Source organism: Zea mays, chromosome 3 (assembly GCF_902167145.1).
Source record: "Zea mays cultivar B73 chromosome 3, Zm-B73-REFERENCE-NAM-5.0, whole genome shotgun sequence".
Classification (NCBI taxonomy): Eukaryota; Viridiplantae; Streptophyta; class Magnoliopsida; order Poales; family Poaceae; genus Zea; species Zea mays.
Genome location: NC_050098.1, coordinates 14,792,520 through 14,819,203, shown reverse-complemented (window position 1 = coordinate 14,819,203; position 26,684 = coordinate 14,792,520). Strand labels below are relative to the sequence as shown.

Below are 26,684 nucleotides of genomic sequence, written 5' to 3'. Positions count from 1 at the left end.
CCTTTGTGGCCTCCTCAACGGGGAGTAGGTTTGCAAGAACCGAACCTCGGTAAAACAAATCTCCGTGTCTCACTTGCTTATTCGCTTGGGATTTGTTTTGCGCCCTCTCTCTCTCTCGGACTCGTTTATATTTCTAACGCTAACCCGGCTTGTAGTTGTGTTTATATTTGTAAATTTCAGTTTCGCCCTATTCACCCCCCCTCTAGGCGACTATCAGGTTGACCAACCTTGCTTCCTAGGATGGGACGCCTGCATCTAGAGCTAGATTCATGGTGAACTAGGACGTAATGGTCAAGGCGAGTGGTCCGGGATGACTAGCCCTACTTGGCATGGGATATTTGTGGTGATACGATCCTAAACACCAATAGCACGAGTTAGCAGAGTAATGACAAGCATAAGAAAATCCGTTACCAAATCATGTTGATAAAGATTGTCGATGGCAATGGTCTACCAGCATGGGATCACATCCTATGCACAAGGTACCCTCGATGCACAAATTTACAAACCCGATCTAGACCCTCAATTCAATAACCAATGGCTAGTCGCGTGGGGATTTTTTTGCAAATATGCAGTTGGGCATGGGGAGAGAAGCGAGGATTTTTTTGAAAAAAAAAATATGTCAATCATTGATTGTTGAATGGATGGTCCAGATCATGTCTGTGCATTTGTATACTTGGGTGCCTTGTGTATAAGATGTGGTCCCCTGCTAGCATTGGGCAGATGAATGATGGCACGAGGAGTTGTGCACCTGCCTATGAGAGGGGGTTGGAGTGGTAGAGGAGAGATACAAGGAGATGATAGGGCTCATGGAAGGTAAATTTAGCCATTTCTCTATATGTGGCTTTTTCGAAAATGTAGGAGGATTGTGTGTCATTATATTAAGAAGAAAAAGATTACGATCCTACATGACAAGTACAAACATCAAATAGCCTCCTTACGACGGCCACTAACAAGCATATATGAAACCACCCATGACTAAAATAATAATAATGACCAATTAGCAAAAGGACATGTACAAAAGGACTAAGGCCACACTCTCCTTAGGCCTATAGCCGTAGCAAGACACCATATCCTAGCATCATTCTTGATGTCCTCAGTAATAGTATTGATGCTCAGAGTAGCCCCATCAAAGACATATATATTCTTGTGTTTCTAGAGCCACTAGGCAACAAGAATTACTACTGAGTTAAAGCCTTTTACTTGGGGCATGGGGACTGTCCTTTATGCATTATGCCACAAGTTCTGGAATTTAGTTTCCTCATTTTTTGGAGCCCAACGAGAGATAGGATATAAAATCATACTTAGCAAGCACCCACTAAATTAGGATGTGATCTATTGTTTCCTCTTCTTGTCACAAAGAAGGCAACTAGTTCGTTACATGTCCAATCATAACTAATGTGGGATAAAAAAACAAAATATGTGGGGTTTTTATCCTACATTGGTTATGATTGGCCACAAAATGAACTAGTTGTTCGCTGAAACCTAAGCTAAAAATTAGTAACTCAAGAAAAAAGATTAAAGTGAAACAGCCACTACTAATCTATTCATACCTAGTACTACTCGTACAATAGTAACTCCAGAATGACCATAAAAATATGAAGCGGATTGTCAGAGTAATAAGGGAGATGGAACGAGAGAAAGAAAAAAAAACAAAGTCAACCATAAGGCCGGTACTGAACGTGGAGACGACTACGTCTGTGTGGGCGTGGCAGCCCGGAACGTGGGATGCAATAGCCGGCCGAGCTCATCATCGTCAGCGTCCAGCGGGCCGCCGGTCTCGTTTCCGACGCGCTGCACGGCAGTGGTATTGAACGACTCGTGCTCGAACCCGTACAGCCTCAGTATCTGATCATCGGCGAAGTTGAACGCGCGTTCCATGCCGCGCCGGCACCGGTCCGCCGGGTAGCTGTCCGCGTACCGCCGGCACGGTTTGCACCCGACGAAGTGCGTCACGAACGGCCACCGGTCGTCGCCGAGACCCCCGGTGGGCCGCCCCTTCCGCCGCATCTCCTCGTACCTGTCCACTATCCCTTCCCAGAAGCCGTTGAGCTCGTAGGTGCTCTCGATGAACGTCTTGTCCCCCCACCTGCCCCGCTGCGTGACGAGCAGGTAGACGAGCGCGGACTGGTCGTCCGCCTCGAACGGCGGGCGCCCGGAGAGCTCCCGGGCAAAGAGCTCGCCGTACCTGTCGCGGACGGGGCCGCGCGACCCCATGGGCGCCCAGGCGTCGAGGAGGTCGAGCGACCACTGGCAGTTGCGGATGAGGAAGCTGCCGGTGTTGATGCCGACCCAACTCCTCTCCTCGAACACCTTGGCGGCCCAGCCGTGGAGCACGAGGTTGTGGCGCGCGTACCTCTCCCACGGCGGCTCGAACGCCATGTCCGTGAACACCGCGTCGGAGTCCACCCACCAGAGGAGCTCCACCTCCGGGTGCGCCAGCATCAGCGCCCGCAGCAGCGGCAGCTTCGCCCAGAACCCGGACATCTCGGCGTCCAGGAACGCCGCGTTGTAGAACACGTCGAGGCCGTGCACGCGGCAGTAGTCCGCCTTATTCTTGAACGCCCGCAGCAGCAGGTGGTCGCCGTCCGCGTCGGGGCACCGGGCGGGCGCCGACCCCGTCACGACCAGCACCCGCGGCCGCCGCCCCACGCGCGCGGGGAGCTCCGGGTGCGCCGCGAGCCACGCGGACCGGCGCGCGTCGTAGTCCAGGATGGCTCGGCCCAGCGAGTAGGGCGGGTCCGTCAGCTGCCGAGGCGGCGGGAGGCCGCTGTCCTCGTCGTCGTCGGTCGCGTTGCCTGGGGCAGGCGCGGCGGCAACGGGCGCGACCTTGCGGACCGGTTCGTCGTTGAACACGACGTGGACGCGCGGCATGCTGAGAACGAGGTTGAGGTCGGAGTTGGTCGGGCTGAAGGCGAGGTAGAGCACGCCGAGCGCGATGAGGAGGATGGCCACGGCGATGTGGGGCGTTGCCGGCGCACAGCGGCGATAGTGCCGCCGCGTGCCGACCAGCTTGTTGCAGTATTGCAAGTGCTCCCTCATTGTGGCTAGACGGCATGAGAGTTGCACCTCGCGACTTGTAATAACTGTCAAATAATGATTCTTTGTCTTGGCTCTGGTGTATGTTTAGTGCTAGTGCACTTATTATTTTTTTAGAGCATCTACAACAATATAATCTATAAAAATGCTCTGTAATTTAAAAATGAGTAAATTTTATAGAATTTAGGAAATCAATAAAATATTCTGCTTCAAAGGTAAAGATCTAAATTTAGATTATAGGGCAACCTATTAAAGTGTAGTATATTTGAAACATTTGAGAGTTTGGCCTATAATTTTTTGACTAAATTTTACAAAATAAGACATTGTTGAAATAGTTTTTCTGCGTAGAGCTCTATATTTAAATTTGATACACTAATTTAAGACATTGTTGGTACTCAGACTCTTCGTCGCTGGATCGTGTCATCGTGCAAGGCAAACTGGCACGGGTCAATGGGGGATCTGGTCTGGTGGCTCCGGCAGGGTTTCAATTCATCCTATCTTTTTCTTTTCTTTTCTTTTCTTTTCTTTTCAGAAGCTCATAGTCATAGTTAGCAAAGTAGTACTCCGTAGAAAAACTGATGCACTGGGATTGTGGATCCACAGGTTTCCGAGTAAAATACTGAGCAATTACTTGTTGGACGAAGAGAGGCCAAATCTCGATGCGCCTTAGGGTTCGAGAGCTCTTAATTACCCATGTGCATTGGCTTAAAACATGTGTAGGATATTGTTCTCTGATTCTCTCCACGGTTGTACTACGGTGAAGAAAAGAGCTGTAGGGCATATGGTAGCGGACTAGGGCTGTTATATACGGGTGTACAAAATATTATTTCATATTTAAACTACACTGTTTATAAAATGAAGTTTAAAATAGGTGAGATATGAAAGAAATAGGGAGGCTGCTGGAGATAGTCTAATGATAGAATATCTGGTACACGTGAGCCCCACCAACGGTGAGATATTTAACTAGTATAATTCCATCCTAAAAGGATGTCATTCTAGTTTTGAACAAAGTAATTTAAGTTAAATTGTATTTATAAAAAAAATTATCGATATTTATATCGTTAAGTAGATTGTTTATAAAAAACATATTTTTTAATACGTCCATCCCAATCAGTGTTTTAAATAGCGGGTTATGGCATTTAGCGTTGGGTCTCCTGAAACAGCTAATAGCGGGCTAAATAGAGCTATAGCGGGAGATAGCGGCTAAATTGTGCATGAAAGCAAATAGCTTTTTCCTCTCAAAACAGCTATAGCGGGAGATAGCGGCAGCTATAGCGGGAGATTTAAAACCTTGATCCCAATACATAAATGTAGTTGTAATATCAATAAATAGAATATATATGTATTCAATACATAATAAGTTCTAATTTATTATAAAATAATTCTTTTATTTTTTTCATAGATATACAAGTAAAAAAGAACTTTTTGGTTGGATTGGGTTGGGGGAGGGGGGCTAGCCCCCGTTAGGTCCCACTTAACATTCTGTCATCCAAAAGGTCCACATCTTCATCAGATGACTTTCAGAGCACATTCAGATCGATATCATGGTCGAAGAACACAAGGACTTGCAGTCGGGCATGCACTTGGTACAGGCCTATGAGCGCCACACCACAAACACCATGTCAGCCCTAGTGTCGTGGGTCTCCTGTCCTCCCTAGCACCCTCCATTGGTGTTATCGACCCACAACATACAACTACTACGATCGTGGCCACAGTTGTGCTGCCTGCACTACCTCCAATGGCAACCCTATCTGCAGCTTACACTAGTTATGTTACCTCGCACCTGCTGAGATGACTGAGCGTCATCGCAAATGACTATTTTACAACTACAATGAACTATATATGTGAGGCCACCGGTGCCAACATTTGTTGTAACTTGAGGTCGCTGACTACCTGCTTGATGATGCAACCGAGGATGCATACACCCTGCACCCCTAAAAAGTATGATACCAGTTATAATAAGTAAATTTTCATCTTATATGCACCCCTTCAGTTTTCTCTAGCTTTACCACTGCCCTTGAGGCCTTAATGACAAGCCTGATGCCTCTATCGTCTCCCTCCATGTTATCATCGGCATATGCATGGTCATCAGCTCCTTGCCCTCCTAGACATCAGCTCAACTCACAACTTCATTAATGTTAAGAGTTATGCATCACATCGAACTAGCGACAAGAGAGAACACCAACATGTGGGTCATGATGAACAATGGTGATCGTGTTCCCTACAGAGGACATACATGCATTGTGGCCATGTATATGTTCCCTACGAGGGCATGACATATGCAACGTGGTCATGCGCCTCAATCAGGAAGAGTTCGCCATCAACTGCTTTCACATCAACCTCGGTGGATTCTACCTCGTCTTTAGTATCGATTACCTGTAAACTATGGAACCCGGAGAGGTCTCCGCCCGCATCCTCTAGGAGGAATGGGTGAAGTGAAGGATTGAATGTAAGCCAATAAAAAAATGTGCTGAAATATTCTTATTTGGATCATTAGAATCGAATTCCATTCTTATAATCATAATTTACAGATAGATCAATTAAGCTAATATGATTTTATATAAAATATATTTGTATAATATTGTTTGTCCTATGATATGAGAGAGATTTATATGCTACATTTTTATTATAGCATGTCATAAATTACAAAGTAGAATCATAAACTAGTAATATATAGCCAATTTCCATATTCTCACCCTATAAATTTAGGATAGGATTATATCTAAACTTTAACATGTGATGGAATATTAAATTCCAAACCAAATAACCTACTATATTAAGTAAATTATAATTCCTTCACAACGAACAAACAGCCCCTTGGTCTAATTTCCAATATTTAGCGCAAAATCCCAACGACACCAAAAGCTCAAAAAGAGATCAAATCGAGAACACCTCAATCAATTGTGTAGAAAAGTACTCTTTCAACGTAGCTACATAGGAACTCATCCGAAAACATAATATGGGTGCTTTCAACGTGTAAGTTTTCCTTAAACTGCATTTGCCTCCTTGAAGGTTAAGTTAATTGCACTTGCCTTCCATGAATTGGACAGCATGTAATTTCAGTTTCCAGACATCCGACAAGTATGCCGATCTGTTGAACTGGTAATCCACAGGAAATGAGTAGATGTTCTACAGTTCATCAGCCAAACGGTACTACCGCGAGGAGATGATGCCTCATAGGTACTGCTGGAGGCTTTCGCCACTGAGGGTTTCCATCTCTTTCAAGATCTCCTGCGACAGGGTCTTGACAGGAAGCTCCACATCCTCGAGCAATTCGCCTAGGAACGGTATGGTCTCTGGTACGAGAACGACATACTCCTCCTTCAGATGTTGGACCATGTACCTGATAACCTTCAGGCCCAGCATTTTGGGGCGAACTTCATCACTCCTAGTCTGCATCAGCACCTGCAATTTAATGAGAGTTGCAAGACTGAGGGAGTGAACGATAAATCCTGTACATACTCTTGTTCATAGTCAAGTATTTAGTATTTCTTTACATTAGGGAACCTAAATCCTGTGAGCTATGAAATTACTTTAGTTAGTGCAGATAGTTATTAGGCAAAAACTCTGAAAACCTTAAGGTCCCGTTTGTTTCCTTTCATTTTGAAGAATTGGAATTTTACTAATGGAATATGCTATTTTTTTAGAATGTGGCATTCCACCACTTTCAAAAGTTATCATATAAGCCTATCTCAAATTCATGGGATGAGAGATGGAAATTGATTCTATAGATTTACATGCTATTTTTCCAATGCACAACTTATAGCACACTCTTCTACTTGCTTCTCTATAACATAAATATAGTATATAACAATCTCTCTCATATGATTTAGGATAATATACAAATATATTACATATTTAAATACATGAACTTAATTAGTTTTGTTAAATTATAATTATTATAATGGAATTCAATTCCAACGAAACAAACGGGCCCTAAGAGATTCTCACCTCATGGTTAAGAGGCTTCCAAAGAACATCTGTCCGTGCAGTTACTGCCATTTGGCCCAAGCACAGAATTATAGTTTCATCTACTTCTTCAATTGATGGAGCGTCAAGAACTGATTCAACAGATTTTGGTGGTTCCACAACGAACTGGGAGACAATAGGTTTCAAAAGAACCTGCAAACACCAAAAATGTATTAAAATACAAAGACATCATTGGGGAAACCTGCATGGGTTGAAGGCAGCTGATATGATATCAATATCATAGGAACAAAGAATAACAACAGAACACGTCAGGATGTACGAAATTACAACAGAACATGAAAGGTCACTGCCGTGCACTTTTTCCTGTGCCAGCATGTCAGCAACAAAAAAAAGAAACACTATGAACCAACTAACCTGGAAATTAGAGGAATCAAGGATCTTCTGGTCATTATCATAGAGGAAACATTGGTGTAAGGATTTCAAAACTAGAGCTCTTAAATTCCACAATTTTAACCCCAATAATTTATCCTTCTGTTCAACTTGAACATCTACAAGTTTGGTCTTCTTCTTCTTATGCTTCGAACCACCCAAAGCATCGTCTTCAGAGAGATATTGTATAGATCCCTCGAGTAGATATTTGAAGTAAGGTGTGAACAAGGACCTTCACAGACAAATTAAATAATCAAGAGACGGGAAATACATGGCAGATGGTAGTGTTGACAAAAACATGCTTTAGTTGGAGTTGTTAAGGCTGTCTCCAGCAGCTTACCCATCATATATCCTATAATATCTCCTATTTCAAAATTCAGACAAATTTTAACCCACCATATACATGATCTGTTGGAGACAACCTAAGAACAATGAGTGTAACACAACAGACAAATTGCGTCGACACTGAGTCAAAGGTGAAATCAAGCTCTTGAGTATGCTCTGAACACTGCTCGAAAAGGTGGCATTCTGCGGCCACCTAGGAGTGCTTATAACTAGGCGACGGTGGACGAAAAGAAGTCAGAGGGGGACACTGTCTGGTAGCTTGGGGTAGAGTGTGCAAGCCAGTTGAGCTGGGAGGTTTGGGCATTTTCAGCCTTAAAGAGCTTGGTTGGGCTCTGAGAATGAGATGGTTGTGGCTGGCTAAAGTGGAACCTGATAAACCTTGGGCAGGACTCCCTATGCATTTTCCTTCAAAGGTGAAATCCTTCTTTCATGCTGCCATCCACACGGAAATTGGCAATGGATGCTCGACACTTTTTTGGGAAGATAGATGGATTCATGGACGAAATGTGATGGACATTGCTCCCAGATTGTTGCTAGTTGTGCCAAGACGAATTCAAAACAGTAGAACTGTCCATACAGCTCTAGCAAATAGAAGTTGGCTAAATGACATCCAAGGAGCTCTCATTGTGGAAGTCCTTGCTGATTATCTTGATCTTTGGGATGCTATTCTCAGTAAACATAAATCTGCATAGAGAGGACAAACATATTTTTAGGCTTGCTCATAACGGCAAATATTCTGCCAAAGTAGCCTACGAGAGTTTATTCATTGGGTCAACATATTTTGAGCATTGTGACAGGGTTTGGCACTCCTGGTCCCCCCCCCAAATGCAAATTTTTCCTATGGCTTGTGGCGCTGCAGAGGTGTTGGACAGCTGACAGACTTCAGAGGAGGGGGCTTCATCACCCTGATCAATGCCCTCTTTGTGACCAGGAAATGGAAACTATTGACCACTCCTCGTGAGCTGTGTGTTTGCAAGAAATTACTGGTTCAAGCTGCTGAACAAGGTTAACCTCCAGAATTTCACTCCTCATGTCTATGAAGAGAATATCATGCTCTGGTGGAAAAGATGTAGTGTTAATTGCATGGAATTGCCAGAAAAGGGCTAAACTCGTTTATCAGTCTCGGCCTCTGGATATTGTGGAACCATCGAAACGCTTGTGTTTTTGACGGTCTTTCTCCCTGTCTTAATGCAGCCATCAAGAGGACAGAGGAGGAGAGGGATCTGTGGATGTTAGGAGGGGCTACAAACTTAGATCTCCTAACAGCCCCAATCCCAGGTCTTTAGATCAAAGTAGTTTCTGGTTCCTTTTATTTATGGATGTATTTTTGTTTCTTTGTTTTCGACCACCGTAATGGGGGTCTTCTTGTACTGATCCATTTTAGATCCTTTTTTCCTTCCTTCTTAATGAAAAGATGTGCATGTCTCTTGCGCGTTCAAGAAAAAAAATAACTAAGCGACGGGTACCGCGGAGCCTAGGGGGTAGGCGGGACCTATCTGGCACCTGTCGGCTGCACCAGTCGGACAGGCCATTCCTGGTGTCCATATGTGCAGATCCCTGAAGGTATGGATACTGAGGGCGAGGGAAGAGGTGGAAATAGCAGCAGCCGCGAGGGAGGATGTCGAACGGCAGGGGGCAGAAAGGCATGGATGTCAGATGCCAAAGGTCAATGCACAGCAGAGAGGGCAGACGTGGCAACGTCGGAGATGACAGGCAGAGCCAGGAGCGGGTGTCACCGGAGGTGGCGGTTGTAAGTAGAGGGACTCTAACTCTCATCAAGAGGATGACACTATGAGTTGGGGCAATTTTTCTGTTTATTTCCTCAAACACTACACAATGTCATACCCATCTAAGGATTGGAGACACATATTTATAGCCCTAGAGGCTACACTACCACACCTTCTCACACACACTACACAACAGGATTGTCCTCTAGATGCTAAAGAGATTACAGAGGACAGTCAAAAGCGATTGTTGTCCTTTAGATGCTAAAGAGACTACAGAGGACAGTCAAAAGGGACTGTTGTCCTCTAGATGCTAAAGGGACTTCAGAGAACAGTCAAAAGGGGTTGTTGTCCTCTAGATGAAGGGACTACAGAGGACAGTCAAAAAGTGACTGCTGTCCTATAGATGCTCAAGACTTATTCCATCATTCTCCCCCTAAGTCTTGGGCGTCGTCTTGTGGGAAAGTTGGGTCATCCCGGACATGGAGCAAAGCTAAAGAAACTTGATCTTCCCAAGGGGCTTGGTATTCATGTGCAGTTTGTCATGACGTCTAAGATGATTTATGCAGCTCTGGCACTTGACCTTCCTGTTTGGGCCATCAAAGCAATCGATAAGCTGAGGAAGGGTTTCCTCTGGAGGGGTAGGAAAGAGTTCCGTGGTGGTCACTGCCTCTTGGCTTGGCCTAAGGTTACCCGTCCCAAGGAGTTGGGTGGTCTGGGGATTAGTGAGTTAAAGAACCTCTGTTGGGCTTTGAGAGCTCGCTGGCCGTGGCTGCAGAAAACAGACCCCAGTAGGCCTTGGGCAGACTTCCCCATTCATGTTTGTAAGGTGGTTAAAAATCTGATTGTTGCAGCCATTATTACTAAGCTTGGTGATGGAGCTAATACCCTTTTCTGGAAGGACAGATGGTTGGAGGGGAGATGTATTAAGGACATAGCTCCTGCTTTGTTTGAGTTGGTGCCTTTGCGTCTTGCCAATGGTCGGTTGGTCAAAGATGCTCTCCCTAATTTCCATTGGCTCTCCGATGTGCAAGGGGCAATCTCAGTCAGAGTTATCGCTGAATTCCTGGAACTTTGTGAAGTACTTGATGCTGTTGTGCTCCAGCCTGGAATAAGGGATCATCATTTATGGAAATTCAGCGCTTCAGGTGATTATTCTTCTAGTTCTGCTTATAATGCTCTGTTCCTTGGTTCAGTTCAGTTCGAACCAGCAGAGCGGGTGTGGAAATCTTGGGCTCCTGGGAAGTGCAAGTTCTTTATTTGGCTTGTGGACAGGGCCGTGCCTGAGGCAGGGCGCCAGGGGCAGCCGACCTGGGCCCCCATCTCCCAGGGGCCCCACCCTATATAAAGTCTAATAGGATATAAGGATTAGTCTTATAGGAATTAGGATATAAGGATTAGTCTTATAGGAATTAGGGTAGACAGTACGGCAGGTTTTAATTCTTTAGGCTTTGTTGCCGCCGCCTGCTGCCTGCTTTTCTAGTTTTCTGCTGCACGCTGCGCGCGCCCGCCTGGTGCCTTTCACGCCGCCGCCTGCTGCCTGCTAGCGCTGCTGCCTGGTGCCTTTCACGCCGCGCGCTGCTGCCTGCTAGTGCTGCTGCCTGCTAGCGCTGCCCACGCCGCGCGCTGCTGCCTGCTAGCGCTGGGAGCAGGAGCTCAGCCCAAGACGCGACGCAGACACTGCCTTCTGCGTGATTGACAGGTTCTGGTGCTTTTCATTTTATAGATTATTTTTTTGATTGTGTGCAGATTGTTTTATTAATTTTTTATTAATTTCTTGCAGATTGTTGTTGACATCATGCCTCCTAGAAAATATGCATCAGGTAGCCAAAAAAGAAAAAGAAGGAAGCACACGGAGGATTTTGTCTTGTCACAGAAAGGAGCCATGGATAAATTTCTTAAGAGGGATATGGGAGATCCGAGAAACACAAATGAATTGGCAATAGTGCTTGTGGAGCCGGTGGACGAACAAATTGGTGGGAATTCAGAATACCAAGAACCTACAGACCATAATGTAAGTGACCATGATAATATATCTCATCCAACTGCTACAGAATCTGCTAGTGTTGATGAACCGCCAGTAGTGACTATAGACATATATGATCCAAGAAATTGGAATAATCTTGATAACAAAGCAAGAGATACATTAGTCGAGAAGGGACCGATAAGAGAAAAGAATCTTGTCTTTCCAATGGATGGCAACTCTAGGCATTTTTCATATTCCCATTATTTTAGAAAATTAAGCAATGGTGAACAACATGACAGAAAATGGTTAGTTTACTCAAAGCATGTTGATAGAGTGTTTTGCTTCTGTTGTAAGCTTTTCAATTCTGATAGCTGCACAAGTTCATTAGCACATGATGGATATAGAGATTGGAAACATATTAGTGAGAGATTGAAAGAACATGAAAATAGTGCTGAGCATATTACTGGTATGAACAATTGGAATGAATTGAGGGATAGACTAAGAAAACAAGAAACAATCGATAAAGATTTGCAACGACAAATTACAAAGGAGAAAGAACGCATGAGACAAGTTTTATTCAGAATAGTTGCCATCGTGAAATTTCTGGGTAAACGCAATTTAGCGTTTCGAGGGTCCAATAATCATCTTTACAATGAACAAAATGGAAATTTCTTGGCTTGTGTTGAAATGGTTGCAGAATTTGATTTGGTAATGCAAGATCACCTTAGACGAATTGAAAGAAAGGATATTCATTACCATAATCTTAGTAATAAAATTCAGAATGAGTTGATATCTCTTTTGGCTTCTGATATTACTAACACTATCATAAAGATTATTAAAGAGGCAAAATACTTCTCTATCATTCTCGATTGTACTCCGGATGTTAGTCATGAAGAACAAATGTCTTTGATAGTTCGATGTGTCAACATATCTAGCAACAAAATTGAGGTTGAGGAGTACTTTCTGGGTTTTTTAAAGGTGGATGACACATCTGGTTTGGGGCTTTTCAATGTTTTGATTGATTCATTGGAGTCCTTTGGTCTTGATATTGATGACATAAGGGGTCAAGGTTATGACAATGGTTCTAATATGAAAGGAAAGCATCAAGGAGTACAGAAACGATTGCTTGATAAGAATCCAAGAGCTTTTTATATGCCATGTGCTTGTCACAGTCTTAATCTTACTCTTTGTGATATGGCAAAATCTTGTAGTAAAGTTGTTTCATTCTTTGGAATTGTGCAAAGAATATATACATTGTTTTCAGGTTCTACAAAAAGATGGAAAGTTTTACTTGATCATGTGCCAAGTTTAACTGTGAAATCATTGTGCAACACTCGTTGGGAAAGTCGTATCAAAAGTGTGGCAGCAATTAGATATCAAGCTCCTCATATAAGGGCGGCTTTGTTTGAGTTACATCATGCTTCTGATACTGAGCCCATGGCAAAGAGTGATGCAAAGAGTTTGTATGACTTGATTGGTACCTTTGAATTCATTCTTGGTATGGTTATATGGCATGATATTTTATATGCTGTAAATGTTGTGAGCAAGAAGTTGCAATCATCATCAATGTGTCTTCACTCTACCTTAGAGCAAATAGATGGTATAATGAGTTACTTTGACAAGTATAGAAATGAAGGGTTTGCTTCTAGTATGGTGATTGCCAAGGATATTGCTTCTGTAATGGGTGTAGAGGCATCATTTCCAGTAAAGCGGCGTGCTCTAAGGAAAAAGCATTATGATGAAAATGATTGCAGCAATGAGGCAAATCTACAAGGTGAGAAAGATTTTGAAGTAAATTACTTTTTAGTTATGCTTGATATGGCAAGCAGTTCATTAAAAAATAGATTTGAAGACCTCCAAGTATTCAATGGTATATTTGGGCCTCTTCTTAACTCAGCATCGTTGAAATCATTGGATCACATTAAACTCAAGGATTATTGTACCATGTTGGCAAAAACTTTCTCTGTCGATGATTCATTTGATTTTGAGGAAAATAATCTGACATCAGAGTTAAGAATATTGCAAATGACACTGCCAGATAGATCAATGTCTGCTATGGAAATTTTTGAGTTTGTTAGGAGAATGGATTGCTATCCTAATATATTTGTTGCTTATCGGATATTATTTACTATACCAATAACTGTGGCATCAGCTGAAAGGAGCTTCTCAAAGCTTAAGTTATTGAAGAATTATTTAAGGTCTACAATGTCTCAAGAAAGGTTAAACGGGTTAGCAACTTTATGTATTGAGAAGAAATTATTAGATGATGTCAATATTGAAGCCATCATTGATGATTTTTCATCTAGAAATGTTAGAAGACATTTGTAAGTTGATCTCTTCAATATATTTGAGGTAATAATCTTACTTCTATTTTTTACTGCTCAAGTCTTTCTGTGATACATTAAGTATAATTAGTTGATATATATATACATATAATAGTAAAAAACGATTTTATGGTGTTAGGGCCTCTGTTTATAATCTTGTCCCGGGCCCCTTAAATGTCAGGAACGGCCCTGCTTGTGGAACATAATAGGTGCTGGACTGCTGACAGGCTCAGAAAAAGAGGGCTAGACCGACCAGAGCAGTGCCCCTTGTGCGACCAAGAGGCTGAAACCATAAATCATTTGCTGGTCAAGTGTGTTTTTGCTAAGCAGTTCTGGTTTGATTTTCTTAATTCAGTGGGGCTGCGGGATCTGTATCCAACTCATGAGGAATCCTTTGAGTCGTGGTGGAAGTCTAGCAGCTCCCGGGCATCGGATCTTGTGAGAGAAGGTTTCAATTCTTTAGTGATTCTAGGTGCTTGGACCATTTGGAAGCATAGGAATAGGTGTGTTTTTGATGGTTGTAATCCCAGCTTGGTCATGGCCATTAGGATGGCTAGGGAAGAGGCGGTGCTCTAGTCCATGACTGGTGCCAAGGCCTTGTCCTTCCTCCAAGTCGATGAGTTGCTGGCTTAAAACAGCGGTGTGGGTCGTGTTTCTTCCATGTTTTAGTCGGTGATCCGTAGTTAGTCTCTAGTGGTGTGTGTGTTGTAATGGGGTTTCTCCCCCCCTTTTTTTTCTTTTCTTCTATTAATACAAAGATGCGCAGCTCTCCTGCGTATTCCAGAAAAAAGCAGGTCTGCAAGCTGATCCTTGGTGCTAAACTAGTTCATGTTGTGTTAATTTAGTGTTTAATTGATGTAATATGTGAAATTGTGAGTATTATTACTCTTTTCTAGTGTTAAACTAGTTTAGATTAACTAGCAATTTATTATATTATTGTATATATATATATATGCATATTATTTTTTGTGGCTCGCAAGCTAAACGAGCCGAGCCGAGCTGATTATCTGGCTCGTTATCCAGCCCTACCAACTTGCATGCAGTCACTTACATGCAAGGGACACTAACAGCTGCAACGTGAACTAGCACGTTTCTGGCCACTACACAAACACAAGTGAAATAACGACACTAGACCACATCTGTGGCACAACTCAGAGTGGCACTTCACTAACACACCCGTACTTAATAAACAAAACACTAACTAACCAAGATTAAGTCTAGCACCGCCTAGCGCCAGCCATTTAGAACCTTGTCTGAACATAACTTAGGACATAGTATTTAATGCAGTTATGAAGGTACCTGTGTTTTTCAGCAAGTTTGTTAACCAATTTGTAGAAAACAATTGCACGGTCCAAACTTTTCTTTGATGAGGATTCATCAACTTCAGCCTCAGCCCATTCCAAAGTACGAAGAAAAAGTGGCCTAAAAGTGCCCTCCGTAAGTTTCATGGTAAGAGAGATTATGGCATGAATAATACTTTGTTCCACCATATTTATATTCTTCAAAGAGTCAGGGTGTTGACGACGGAGATCAAGAGCTGCTAAACAATGTTCATATATTTTTGAATGGTAAGTTCCTACAGCCAGCCGGTCCATTGTACCAACTAGACTAGCAAGCATGCTGAATGCCAACGTAAGACTTGCATCTCCACAATTTGCAGTAAGAGAGTACAGATTCAGTAAAGGTGAGAGGATAAGCCGGACCTGCAGCCAATAACTTGATGAGATCCAAGGAAAATATACACATTTATGTTTAATCACATTACAAAAGGAACTGAATAAATTTAGAAGGTACATACTGGAACTTTTACAGTCAATAGCTCTCGAACACGTGCTGCTTTTGCATCTAATTTGGCATGCATTTGAGTGCTGCATTCAGGATGCAGTACTACCAGATCAAGTATTTCTTTCAAATATGGATTAACAAATTCACCCAGCTTTTCCACAATCACCTCAATTGTTGTCAGTGCAGATAGCAACACAGTTATGTCTTGGTTAGAAAGTTCAGCGGCAGTTCTAGTGGAACCATGAGCATAATTTCCGCTAGGGCAACATGAAATTTGATGTGACATTAGCATTATGTTTTTCATGATTAATGGGAGTTGTGGTAATGCTTTTGATCCGATCACATTTACCAGAGAGCCCACAGTATGAATTAATGCAGAAGACACAGCTGCCTCATCAGAGCCAATTTGATCAATGATTGTTGCAAGGCAGTTGCTATAAACAGGATTATCAGAGGGATATTCTTTTGCTAGTGTTTCAAGCGAAGAAATAGCAGCTACTTTCACTTTAGTGTCCGAATCACCAACTCTGTCAATCAACTCCAGAATCTTTAAGCACAATTTGCTGAAATAAGGACCAGAGCTCTTGTCTACTTTAATAGTAGTACCAGATATATGCTTCAGTTTTCGTGCTTTCCTTTGATTCTTCTGAACCAAACTGTTTCCTCTGGCCGTTTCAGACAAAATCCGAAGTGTCTGTAGAGAAGTGCAAATTAATTGTAACCACACAGGAAAAAGGTAGCTTCCAAGGAAATCAATTAGTGAAAATAACAACATTACCAACAGAACAAAAAATCTGCTAACCAACAAGTACCTTTCTTTTCACATGATTATCTGAATGATCCAACAGCAGAGTAATTCCCATCAAGTATGTCGAAGCACGCATCCAGCCTGTAATAGTTTTGAGTATTGTATTTGCAAAATCTCTGACTTCTTTAGTAATGTCAGTACAAATATCTCTTTTTTTATCTCTGGCATACACACCACACAAGATAACTTCCTCCATAAGTGCCCCAAGAGAACCCTACAAGAGGCAAAAGAAGACAGCACATAAAAATAAAGAGTAAACAAATTCTGGAGTTCACTGTTAACTTGCCACTTGCCAGTAAACGAGTATGACAAAAAAATACTAATTAGACTCGGTAAAATATAACATAGCATAGAGAAAAACGCTAATAGAGCAATAGTTCAACCAAATGAGCTACCTGGATAGAATTAGCAGCTTCCTCAGATTCAAGTTCAAAATTAAGTTCTGTATCTTGCAACTTAAATAGAATAAGCCTCATTGCCAAATGTAGCATAAGATGCAGATCTTGCTTCTCATGCACCCTGATGTTTTTTAGAAGCTTACTCAAACAAGGAAACCACAATTTATACGAAAACTGGTCAAGCACATTTACTGCCAATCCATACTCCCACTCCTGTGACATAGCCAATCTATAATCGTCCCCATGATGTACAGAAAACGAGTGTGAAATCCGCTCAACCACCGAGTGTAACAGATGCATGATCACAGTACTCAAATTATTTTCTTTTCCCATGGTCCTGAAAACAGTATAATAAATTTAGCTAGTTAGTGATATGCAGTCAAACCTAAGATAATTTAACTCAGAATAAAACTAGAATGTAATTCTTTTTGGGATCGAGTAAGAAATATGAGAATGTGAAAGAGCCTCTAGCGTAATGGTTAAGGCTTCCGACTTCCGAGTAGCACCTCCAGGTCCTAGGTTCGATCCCCCTCGGGGCGAATTTCTGGCTTGGTTAAAAAAAATCCCCGCGTTGTGCCCTGCCCAACTCCGTCTATGTTGTCTCAGCATATGTTGGTGCAGCATAGCCTGGTCCCAAGTCCAGGTACAAGGAAGAGGGTTGCATTAGGCGTGGCGAGCCAGCTATAAAAAATTTAGCGACTCAAATGTACATGAAACCCAATAGAAAACCGTTGGGGCATAACCCTCTTAGCAACACGCCATATCGGAACCCGGGTATGGTGGCGCGTTGTGTCGTGATCTGGATGTGGTGTCAAGCGAGCAAGGATCGGGTCGTCGCTTCCTTAGTGGCGCGCTACATCGGCATCCAGGTGTAGTGGCAAATGTGCAAGGGTCTTCGCATCTGTCTCAACGGGTGCGAGAGGTAAGGAAGCTAGTTGAGCCGACTAGGATCCGTGTGTTAATATCCTATGTGTCCAGGAGACAAAATGGAAGTGGCAAAAAACGAAGGAGGTGGAGAACACCGGTTTCAAGCTTTGGTACTCAGGAACAGTGGAAAACAAAAATGGAGTAGGTATCTGATTGATAAGAGCCTCAAGGATGGAGTGGTGGATGCTAAAATGCAGGGAGATAGTATTATCCCAGTAAAACTAGTTTTGGGGATGTAGTCTTGAACATTATGAGTGCATATGCCCCTCAGGTTGGGCTCAATGAGAGCGAGAAGAGGAAGTTCTGGGAAGACTTAGATGGCATGGTCAGAGCAGTACCCACCAATGAGAAGCTTTTCATAGGAGATCTCAATGGTCATGTAGGTTCAACAAATGCAAGTTATGAGGTGGCTCATGGAGGTTTCGGGTATGGTAGGAGGAAAGGAGAGAATATTTTGGACTTTGGTGTACCCTACAACCTAGTGATAGCCAACACTTTCTTCAGAAAGAGAAATTCTCATTTGGTGACTTTTATCAGTGGCCATCGTTCGAGCCAGATCAACTTCGTTTTCACAAGGAGAGTAGATAAACAAGCATGTGTGGATTGTAAGGTGATACCTAAAGAGAGTGTTGTACCCCGACATAATCTTGTGGTGGCTGACTTCTATTTTCGGATCCATACCCATAGGGATAAAGAAGCCAAAATTTGCGAGGACGAAGTGGTGGAAACTCAAAGGGGAGACATCCGAAGTTTAAGGAAATTGTTTTTGTGGAGGGCGCTTGATCCAAAGAAGAAGATGCAAACAACATGTAGGTGAAGATGGCAACTTGTATTAGAAAGGTGGCGTCAAAGGTGTTTAGAGTGACCAAAGGGAACAGAGGTGAACCTAAAGATACTTGATGGTGGACCGATGACGTTCAAAAGGCAATAAAGGAGAAGAAAGAATGTTACAGGAGCTTGTTCCATGACAGGAGAGCGATCAATATAGAGAGGTATAAGGTGGCAAAGAAAACTGCAAAGCGAGCTGTGAGTGAGGCAACGAGTCGAGCCTAAGATGATCTTTACCGAATACTAAGTACAAAGGAAGGGAAGAAGGATGTCTATAAGAGGGCTAGATTCAGGAAAGGAAGACGAGGGACCTCAACCAAGTTAAATACATTAAGGATGAGATGGATCAACTCTTGGTGAAACGACAAGACATCAAACAGAGGTGGCAGAGATATTTTGACAATCTTTTCAATGGTGAGAATGAGACTATGGACACCCAATTGGATGACTCCTTTGATGATTTAAATAGATGATTTGTATGCATGATCCAAGAGTAAGAGGTCAAAGAAGTTTAAAGAGATGATGAATGGGGGCAAGGCAATGGGACCGGATGGTATCCCAATAGAGGTGTGGAAATGCCTTGGGGATATTGCTATCGTTTGGTTAACCAAGTTGTGCAACCATATTTTTCGATCAAACAAGAAGCCCGATGAGTGCAGGAGTACATTAGTATCAATCTTCAAGAACAAGGGAGATATTCAAAGTTGTACCAACTATTGAGGGATTAAGCTCATGAGCCACACTATGAAGCTATGTGAAAAAGTTATTGAGCATCGCCTGAGAGGAATGACGCACATCACCATGAACAAATTTGGATTCATGCCTGGAAGGTCAACCATGGAAGCAATTTTCTTAATAAGACAGGTCATGGAGCGGTATAAGGAGCAGAAGGACTTGCACATGGTTTTTATCGACTTGGAAAAGGCCTATGATAAAATACCTAGGAATCTCATGTGGTGGGCATTGGATAAGCATAAAGTCCCAACAAAGTTTGTTACGCTCATCAAGGAGATGTATGACAAGGTTGTGACTAGCATCCGAACAACTGATGGTGATACAAATGTTTTCCATATTAACATAAGACTACATCAAGGTTCAGCTTTGAGCCCTTATCTACTAGTGATATATAAGGTCACGAGCGATATACAAGGAGATATGCCTTGGTGTATGCTTTTCGCTGACGATGTGGTTCTAGTAGATGGAAGCCGGGAAGGAGTAAATAGAAAGCTAGAGTTATGGCATCAGACACTAGAGTCAAAAGGATTTAGAATTAGTAGGACCAAAACCGAGTATATGAGATGTGAATTTAGTACTAAAATTAGTGAGGATGGAGATGTAAGCTTGGGAGGCCAAGTAGTACCCAAGAATGACACCTTCCGTTATTAGGGATCGATGCTACAGAGAGATAGTGATATTGATGAAGATGTTAACCATAGGATCAAAACGGGGTGGATGAAATGGTGTCAAGCATCGAGATTCCCATGTGACAAGAGAGTGCCACAAAAGTTGAAAGGCAAGTTCTATAACGGCAATTAAGCCTGCTATGTTATATGGGGCTAAGTGTTGGCCTACTAAGAGATGGCATATCCAACAACTAAGTGTCGCAGAGATGTGTATGTTGTGTTGTATATGTGGGCGCACAAAATTGAACCGCTGAGAAACGATGACATACGCGATCGGCTAGGAGTAGCACCAATTGAAGAAAAGCTTATTCAACACCGATTGAGATGGTTCGGGCATGTCCACAGGAGACCTCCAGAGGCACCGGTGCACAGAGGCATCATAAGACGAGACAATAATGTGAAAAGAGGTAGAGGACGGCCAATCTTAACATGGGAGGAGGCAATCAAAAGGGACTTGAAGGAATGGAATATTCCAAAGGAGTTGAGTTTGGATATAAGTGCTTGGAAAGAAGCTATCCATATGCTCAAACCGTGATTAGGCCTTTTCCCTTTTAGCCCTGTTTTCAAGTCGTCGACTAGTCGGCGACTAGTCGTCCAGTCGGTCCTGGGAGCTCGACTTGGGGAGCCGGCTCGACTTTTCTGGCAAGTCGGGCGACTTGTCAACGACTGGAAATTCTCAGTCGACTAGTCGTCGACTTGGTCTAGCAAGTCGGCCGACTTGTGCCCCAGTTCAGCCCAAACAGCCCAAAAGCCCATTACACAACATTTTTTCTTGATTTGGGAGAAAATGCAATGGATGATCTTGATTTGGGAGATATTTAGGGTATCTACTATCTAGTATCTATCTAGCTGCAGCAGCAACTTAGCTATCTAATGGAGCTTATTTCCTTTCAAGTTTGAACTATATTTTCTTGCTATTTGTTTTCCAATTTGAACTATATGGTTGTTATGACTTGTGAGTTTATGACTTATCACTTATGTGGCTGATTTGGTTCAGTTTGAGGCTTCAAATGAGGTAAGACTTGCTGTTTATTTCAGTTTCGTTCAATTTCAGGCTTCAAATGAGGTAAAACATGCTCTTCATATATAAATGCTATATTGTCTATATGAAGCCATTATATAGGCAAAACAGCCACTATATTGGCAAGTCGACGACTAGTCGACTGACTTATCGACTAGTCACCAAGTCGGTACCTTGTCGACTCGACTCGACTTATCGACTTGAAAACCTTGCCTTTTAGTGCTCTCAAAAGCCTTTCCCCTCCCCCCCCCTCTCTCTCTCTCTCTTTTGTGACTTCTTGTTGGGTTTCAACTCTAGCCTACCCCAACTTGTTTGGGACAAAAAGGCTATGTTGATGTTGTTGTGCCCTGTCTGCTCCCGGGTTACGTGAGCCATTGCAGAGTGGGTGGTGACGACTACTAGTGATGGGAGGCCAAGGTTCGGGGATTTTCTCAGCTGGGACCATATTTCGGTCCCTTAATATAATACCAGGAGGACGGTCTTTCCCTTCCCGGACGAGTTTTTTTAGTAATAAACTTAGGATAGAAAACTACCTTAAGAGGTAAACCATAAGCGTCAATCGCCTATGTTCAGGCACATCTGCTAAAGCTTTAATGAATATCTGCAACAGCAACAGTGCAAACCCTTTTAATGCATTGTTGTTCAAGAAATAAAAACAGAAAGGAACTTCAATGAAAACTATAGAGAACCTGAAGAAGCTTTTCTATGCTTGTGGTCCTTGATAACCAACATGGGACTAAGACAGATAATAAATCCTCCAAAACACGTTGCGAGTGGCTATCGTCCTGCAAATATCAGGCAGAACGAAAACAAAAGGTGTTACTAGGAAACCAAAAGGATCTATGTAGCATTACTTTCACAAACAAATCAGAAAATACATTAAAAGTGGACCTATTACAAAATGAAAATAAATACAGGCAAAGATTATGATTGTGATAGTATAAATCAACACTCAGAAAAAAAGTCTCCTAGAATAAGAAAGAATTTAAAAGAAACTACATTGTAAAATGAAGGCCTGTTAATAAGACCGTGTCCAACAGTTCAAGAAGTTCACCCATATGGTCACCCAAAGCATTGTTGTGTACTGTTTTGCACTATAAACTGCATTGTTCACATAGTGGGGTTTGAATATGCTGGAGATAGACTAATGGACTGCAGAAAGATCATATGTGCCGCCAGAAAATTTAAACAGACCTGTTTAATAGCATCCCCAATAGCGACAAACAAATCAACAATACTCTCTGAGACCAGTTGCGGGCAAGCCTTTCCCAAAGAAGCTATCAAGGAAAAGCCATGATTCCGAGTTCCTATGTCCTGGATGGACCGTACACAATCAATAAGAAGACCTACATCGGAACTGCTGACCATTGCATCCTGCAAGAAGATATGTAATCCATAAATCCAAACAAATAAAAGAACCTCAACAGAACTAGAGTGATCGAATGAAAATAACAAAAGCAAGTACATGGTGACCCGATTGTAGTGTATCTGTAATATCTTTGAGGGCCAGCAGTACCAAGTGTTGAACTTCTTTTACAAAACTAGATAAATCAGGGATTTCAGATGAGGTATCTTGTTGGTCGTTATACTGACTAACAATAACTGAGACCCATTGATCAGAAAGGAGCTTCGATAGAATCTGGAAAAGAGGTTGTAATAAACGCGACCTGCATGAGGGTGACATGTCAGCCATAAAGAACATAGGGTACTACACAAAAATAGTTATGTAGTTCCAGACCTTTGCTTCACATCTTTCTTAAGAAACAAGATATCTAGAAGAGAAACAAGAATAGAAGCTACAGAATTTTCTCCAAATATCTCCGCAAAATTGCAGAACACATTAAGGTCCCGATCTTCATTTCTCTTTATCCTTTTTGAATGTCCTCTTGCATCACCAAGTGTTGAAATTAATTCAATAAATTTTACTAAAGTGGAAGAATGAACCTGCCACAAGCAAAAATGTAAAAAGGGTATATAACAGTAAACATTAAATACGAGCATAATTAATTCTGGGACACAAAAAACACTTAAGCAACAGAACAGATGTAGTGATCTTCTGGAAAATGTAAAAATAAAGAAAAGAGTATAGATACAAACATTAATACGCAGTAAAGCATCCCGTGCAGCATTTCGAACTACGAAACTCTCAGTTCGAACCAAGGAAATAAGGCGTCCAACAACTTTTTCCTGCAAAAGCATGTTACCTGAATAAGCATAGTTAAAAGTTTCACATTTACCTTATCTAATAATTTCCAAACAAAAAAACATATATCTAGCAGAAATGGTAACCTCCACAGGTACAAACATGTGCCTAAGTAACCTCATTTACTATCAAATATACGTCAGAAAAAATAATATTTAAGATCAAAATATGTCCAAAAGCATAAATAAAATCAGAACCAAACATGTGAGTGTGTGACAAAGAAGTGACACCTAGCTTGTTGTACAGTATAGTACACAAAAAAAACTAGTAATGATGATAGCTGGCAAATTCAAAAGAGATTCAGGAAAAGTGATGATTACCCATTAGCACAATTGCATTCATATTTCATAGGCTCATGGTATCATTGCTCAAATAAAACTGACATGGTAATATACTAAGACAGGACGCACAACACAATTGCACATCCAACATTTTTTCATTAGGTTAACATAAATGGATACGCAAGAGTAGCAATATCACTTGCTACAAATATAACCTTTAGCAATGCCAAAAATATATTATATGCTGCTTTTGTTCAGTAAATTATCCAATAGCAAATTACTGTATGCAAAACAGTTTAGTTGCATATATAAGAAAAAATCCTCGACAGTAAAAAAAGGACTCCAAAATTTTATCCTGTTAAGATGTGTAGATAATTGAAATGACACCAAACAAACAGTTCTAAAACAAAGAGATGATATAATGCAAAATAATAACCTTAGTATCAGTCTTCAAATTATCAAAGAACCCTGGTTGAAGATTCTGCAGGACAGTAAGACATGGCATCACAACAACAGAATCACCTGGAGACGAAGCATCAACCTGAAGTTCTATACAGTTAGTTGAGTCCTGAAGATAATTTTAATATACATACTAAACAGAAGATTTTTCTCACCTTTAAAGCTTTCATCAAAGGTTCAAACATGTTAAAACCAATATTCACATGATCTGGCGTTGAGAATAAAACCTATAAAAATACACACCGGCAGTAAATATGCATAATGGCTATTCTACTTGACTTGACATATAATATCATCCGCGGACATATATACAAATCATGATGTGTTTACCTCCAAAAGCAAGCACAAGGTATGCATTTCATGGGTGGATAGGATCTGCTTGCAATTATGTCGATTCTGGTACTGATCACGACGGTCCAGAAGATCAAAAAACAGAGACTTCACATCTTCTGCATGAAATAAGATGCTTCCTACTCCTTTCAGGACTGACAGAACCATGAACTGCAACATGTTTCAAAATATCAACCATCATCACATATGAGTTCCCATGCATATGCATTTGCTTCTGTAATAGTGATTGGAATTGAGTGACTGAATTATAATGTGTGGGATAGTGGGAGTACGTTAGTAGGGTAGACTGACTTAGTGATTTGACTCGAGATTGCAGATCAACCAACCTTTCCGTAAGGAGGGAGCCTCAAAGCAGAGCGCAAGATGAAAGTAAGAATAGTATCCTTTGTATGCGGATCAAATCTGATGATAGAAACAAGAGAGTGTTACACCCCAATTAATAATAAGTACACAAGAGAAATGTATCTGTAGAAGAATGAAACCAGGACAACCTTTCATGGAGATTCTCGGGAACCAGAATATCTTTACATGGGCTCAGCATAGATGAAATATATGCAGGAAGAAATTTTGCGTCCGAGCAGATCATGGTCTTTTGGTTAACCAACAATTCAAGGAAACTACCAAAAGTTGGAGATGACAAACATTGAGGTAATTTGGTGTTGTTTCCTGTATATGTTAGATCAGATAATAAATATCAACACCGAACTGGTCCAGTTGGAAAAAAAATGAAAATAAGGCTAACAGACCATTTCTTGGTACAGAAGTGCTCAAGCGCTGCCACACCAAAGATAACCCCTCAATACACTTAATTGCAGATGCCCTTATATCCTACAACATATATAAGACAATAAACATGTTCAATATCTAGATAGAAGATTTGTAAGCAGAACAAGAGGAGCTAGCTCACATATTATCAGACACAAAAAGTATTGGGGGCCAGGGTGCATATTCGTACCTTGTTGACATGAGCAAGTGGTAGAATAATGGAAGGAAAACCTAGTAGAAGCTGCACACAGATGCTTTCATCCAAGCTATTATTGTCAGAGGAAGCGCACTTGGAACAAATAGATGCAAACACAAGAAGACTCTCCACTTGGACTCTTTCTGATAAATCTACATAAACTTCAGGATTGTCATCAATAATTTACAAAAGATGAATATAAAAGGAAAGAGATGGATAAGTCGCTTTAAGGAATAACGAGTTACACTAAAATATTAGAAAAGCAATCGGCCACCAATGAACTTGGTTACAACAATGAAAGACAATGCATGGCTATAAAGATGTAACAGTTGCAGCGATGGAACTCAGCCAGTCATCGCGAACAGAGAAGGGTGTTGTGTAGGTCTAGCGCTGCAAAAGATGTGCAATGGGAGCGCTCCCATAGAGCATGGCTGAGTGCCACAGGCCATGGAGCATCTAAGGGCACACCAAGTTTAGAAAGTGACAGCTTAACACGCTGGTAGCTGGGTAATACGATATTATGTATAAAAAAAACTGTTGCAAAAGCACAGGCATTTAACAAGAGGAATAGAATGATTCTGGTGTCCCCTAGAGCCAATGCCTACATTGCAAGCACCCTTAAAAAACACAACAACATAGTCTTGTGTCCCAACTCTCAAGCAAGTTGAGGTAGGCTAGAGATGAAACCCACAAGAAACAAGGATAGGAATAAAGACACCGAAAGGGTAAAAGAAAGATGATAAACAGAAATGTAGACAAAGATCATGGTTCAGGCACGCTGATTGATAGTCTCCAAGCGCACCTATCGATAGCTAATTCCTTGGAAATATTCCACTCCTTTTTATCTCTCTTAACTGCATCGTCCCAAAATCATTTTTAGATCAACCCCCACAGTTTTAAAGGTGTCAGGCGGTGGTCCAACGCCTTACCGCTTTAAGAACCATGTCGACCCCTACCTCTTTTTATAATATCAATCCGCTCTAAAACCCCTCTAGTCCTCTACGCACCGGCGCCTCAGGGGGGGGGGGGGCTCCTTTGGACATGTTTAAACCATCTCAACCTATGTTGAACCTATCTCTCAATTGGTGCCACCCCGACCCTATCCCGAATATCTTCATTTCGGACTCTATCCCTTCTTGTGTGCCCACAAAACCAACTTAACATACGCATCTCTGCTATACTCAGTTGCTGGACACCGCCTTTTTGTCTGCCAACATTCAATTCAACACCATATAACATCGCCAGACGAATCACCGTCCTATAAAACTTACCTTTAAGCTTTTGTGGCACCATCTTGTCACAGAGAACGCCAGAAGCATGACGTCATTTCAACCAACAGGCTGAAATTCTACGGCTAACATCTTCACCAACGCCACCATCCTTTTGTCCCATCGACCTTAATTACCGAGACTCCTTGGCCACCAATTGCCCATCGAAGGTAACATCTCCATCCTCATGTCTAGTCGCGCTGAAATCGTCCATCATGTACTCGATTTTGGTCCTAC

The 26,684-nt window shown here is 41.9% G+C and overlaps 2 protein-coding genes across 3 annotated transcripts in view; both read right to left on the bottom strand.

Moving 5' to 3' along the window:
- Nucleotides 1-1,320: 1,320 nt before the first annotated feature.
- Nucleotides 1,321-3,093, bottom strand: LOC103649726 (probable glycosyltransferase 5). Its single transcript, XM_020550666.1, has one exon. It carries the CDS (start codon nt 3,037-3,039, stop codon nt 1,690-1,692), a length of 1,350 nt encoding a protein of 449 aa, XP_020406255.1. The 5' UTR covers nt 3,040-3,093; the 3' UTR covers nt 1,321-1,689.
- Nucleotides 3,094-5,788: 2,695 nt separating this feature from the next.
- The window catches only part of LOC100193917 (uncharacterized), a 30,964-nt gene continuing 10,068 nt past the window's right edge, over nt 5,789-26,684 (bottom strand). The window contains exons 20-39 of one of the 2 annotated variants that reach the window (XM_008673956.4): nt 25,174-25,340; nt 24,965-25,046; nt 24,710-24,884; nt 24,545-24,620; nt 24,198-24,368; nt 24,023-24,094; nt 23,845-23,949; nt 23,022-23,111; nt 22,663-22,868; nt 22,390-22,591; nt 22,119-22,298; nt 21,614-21,709; nt 21,458-21,525; nt 16,743-17,082; nt 16,352-16,561; nt 15,553-16,233; nt 15,054-15,457; nt 7,381-7,627; nt 6,988-7,158; nt 5,789-6,441 (exon numbers count right to left, since the gene is read on the bottom strand). In XM_008673956.4, coding sequence (XP_008672178.1) covers nt 6,211-6,441; nt 6,988-7,158; nt 7,381-7,627; nt 15,054-15,457; nt 15,553-16,233; nt 16,352-16,561; nt 16,743-17,082; nt 21,458-21,525; nt 21,614-21,709; nt 22,119-22,298; nt 22,390-22,591; nt 22,663-22,868; nt 23,022-23,111; nt 23,845-23,949; nt 24,023-24,094; nt 24,198-24,368; nt 24,545-24,620; nt 24,710-24,884; nt 24,965-25,046; nt 25,174-25,340 — 3,974 coding nt within the window. In that variant the 3' untranslated portion in view covers nt 5,789-6,210. The remainder of the gene's footprint in view (nt 6,442-6,987; nt 7,159-7,380; nt 7,628-15,053; nt 15,458-15,552; nt 16,234-16,351; nt 16,562-16,742; nt 17,083-21,457; nt 21,526-21,613; nt 21,710-22,118; nt 22,299-22,389; nt 22,592-22,662; nt 22,869-23,021; nt 23,112-23,844; nt 23,950-24,022; nt 24,095-24,197; nt 24,369-24,544; nt 24,621-24,709; nt 24,885-24,964; nt 25,047-25,173; nt 25,341-26,684) is intronic. The other variant, NM_001349879.1, reaches the window with a different exon arrangement.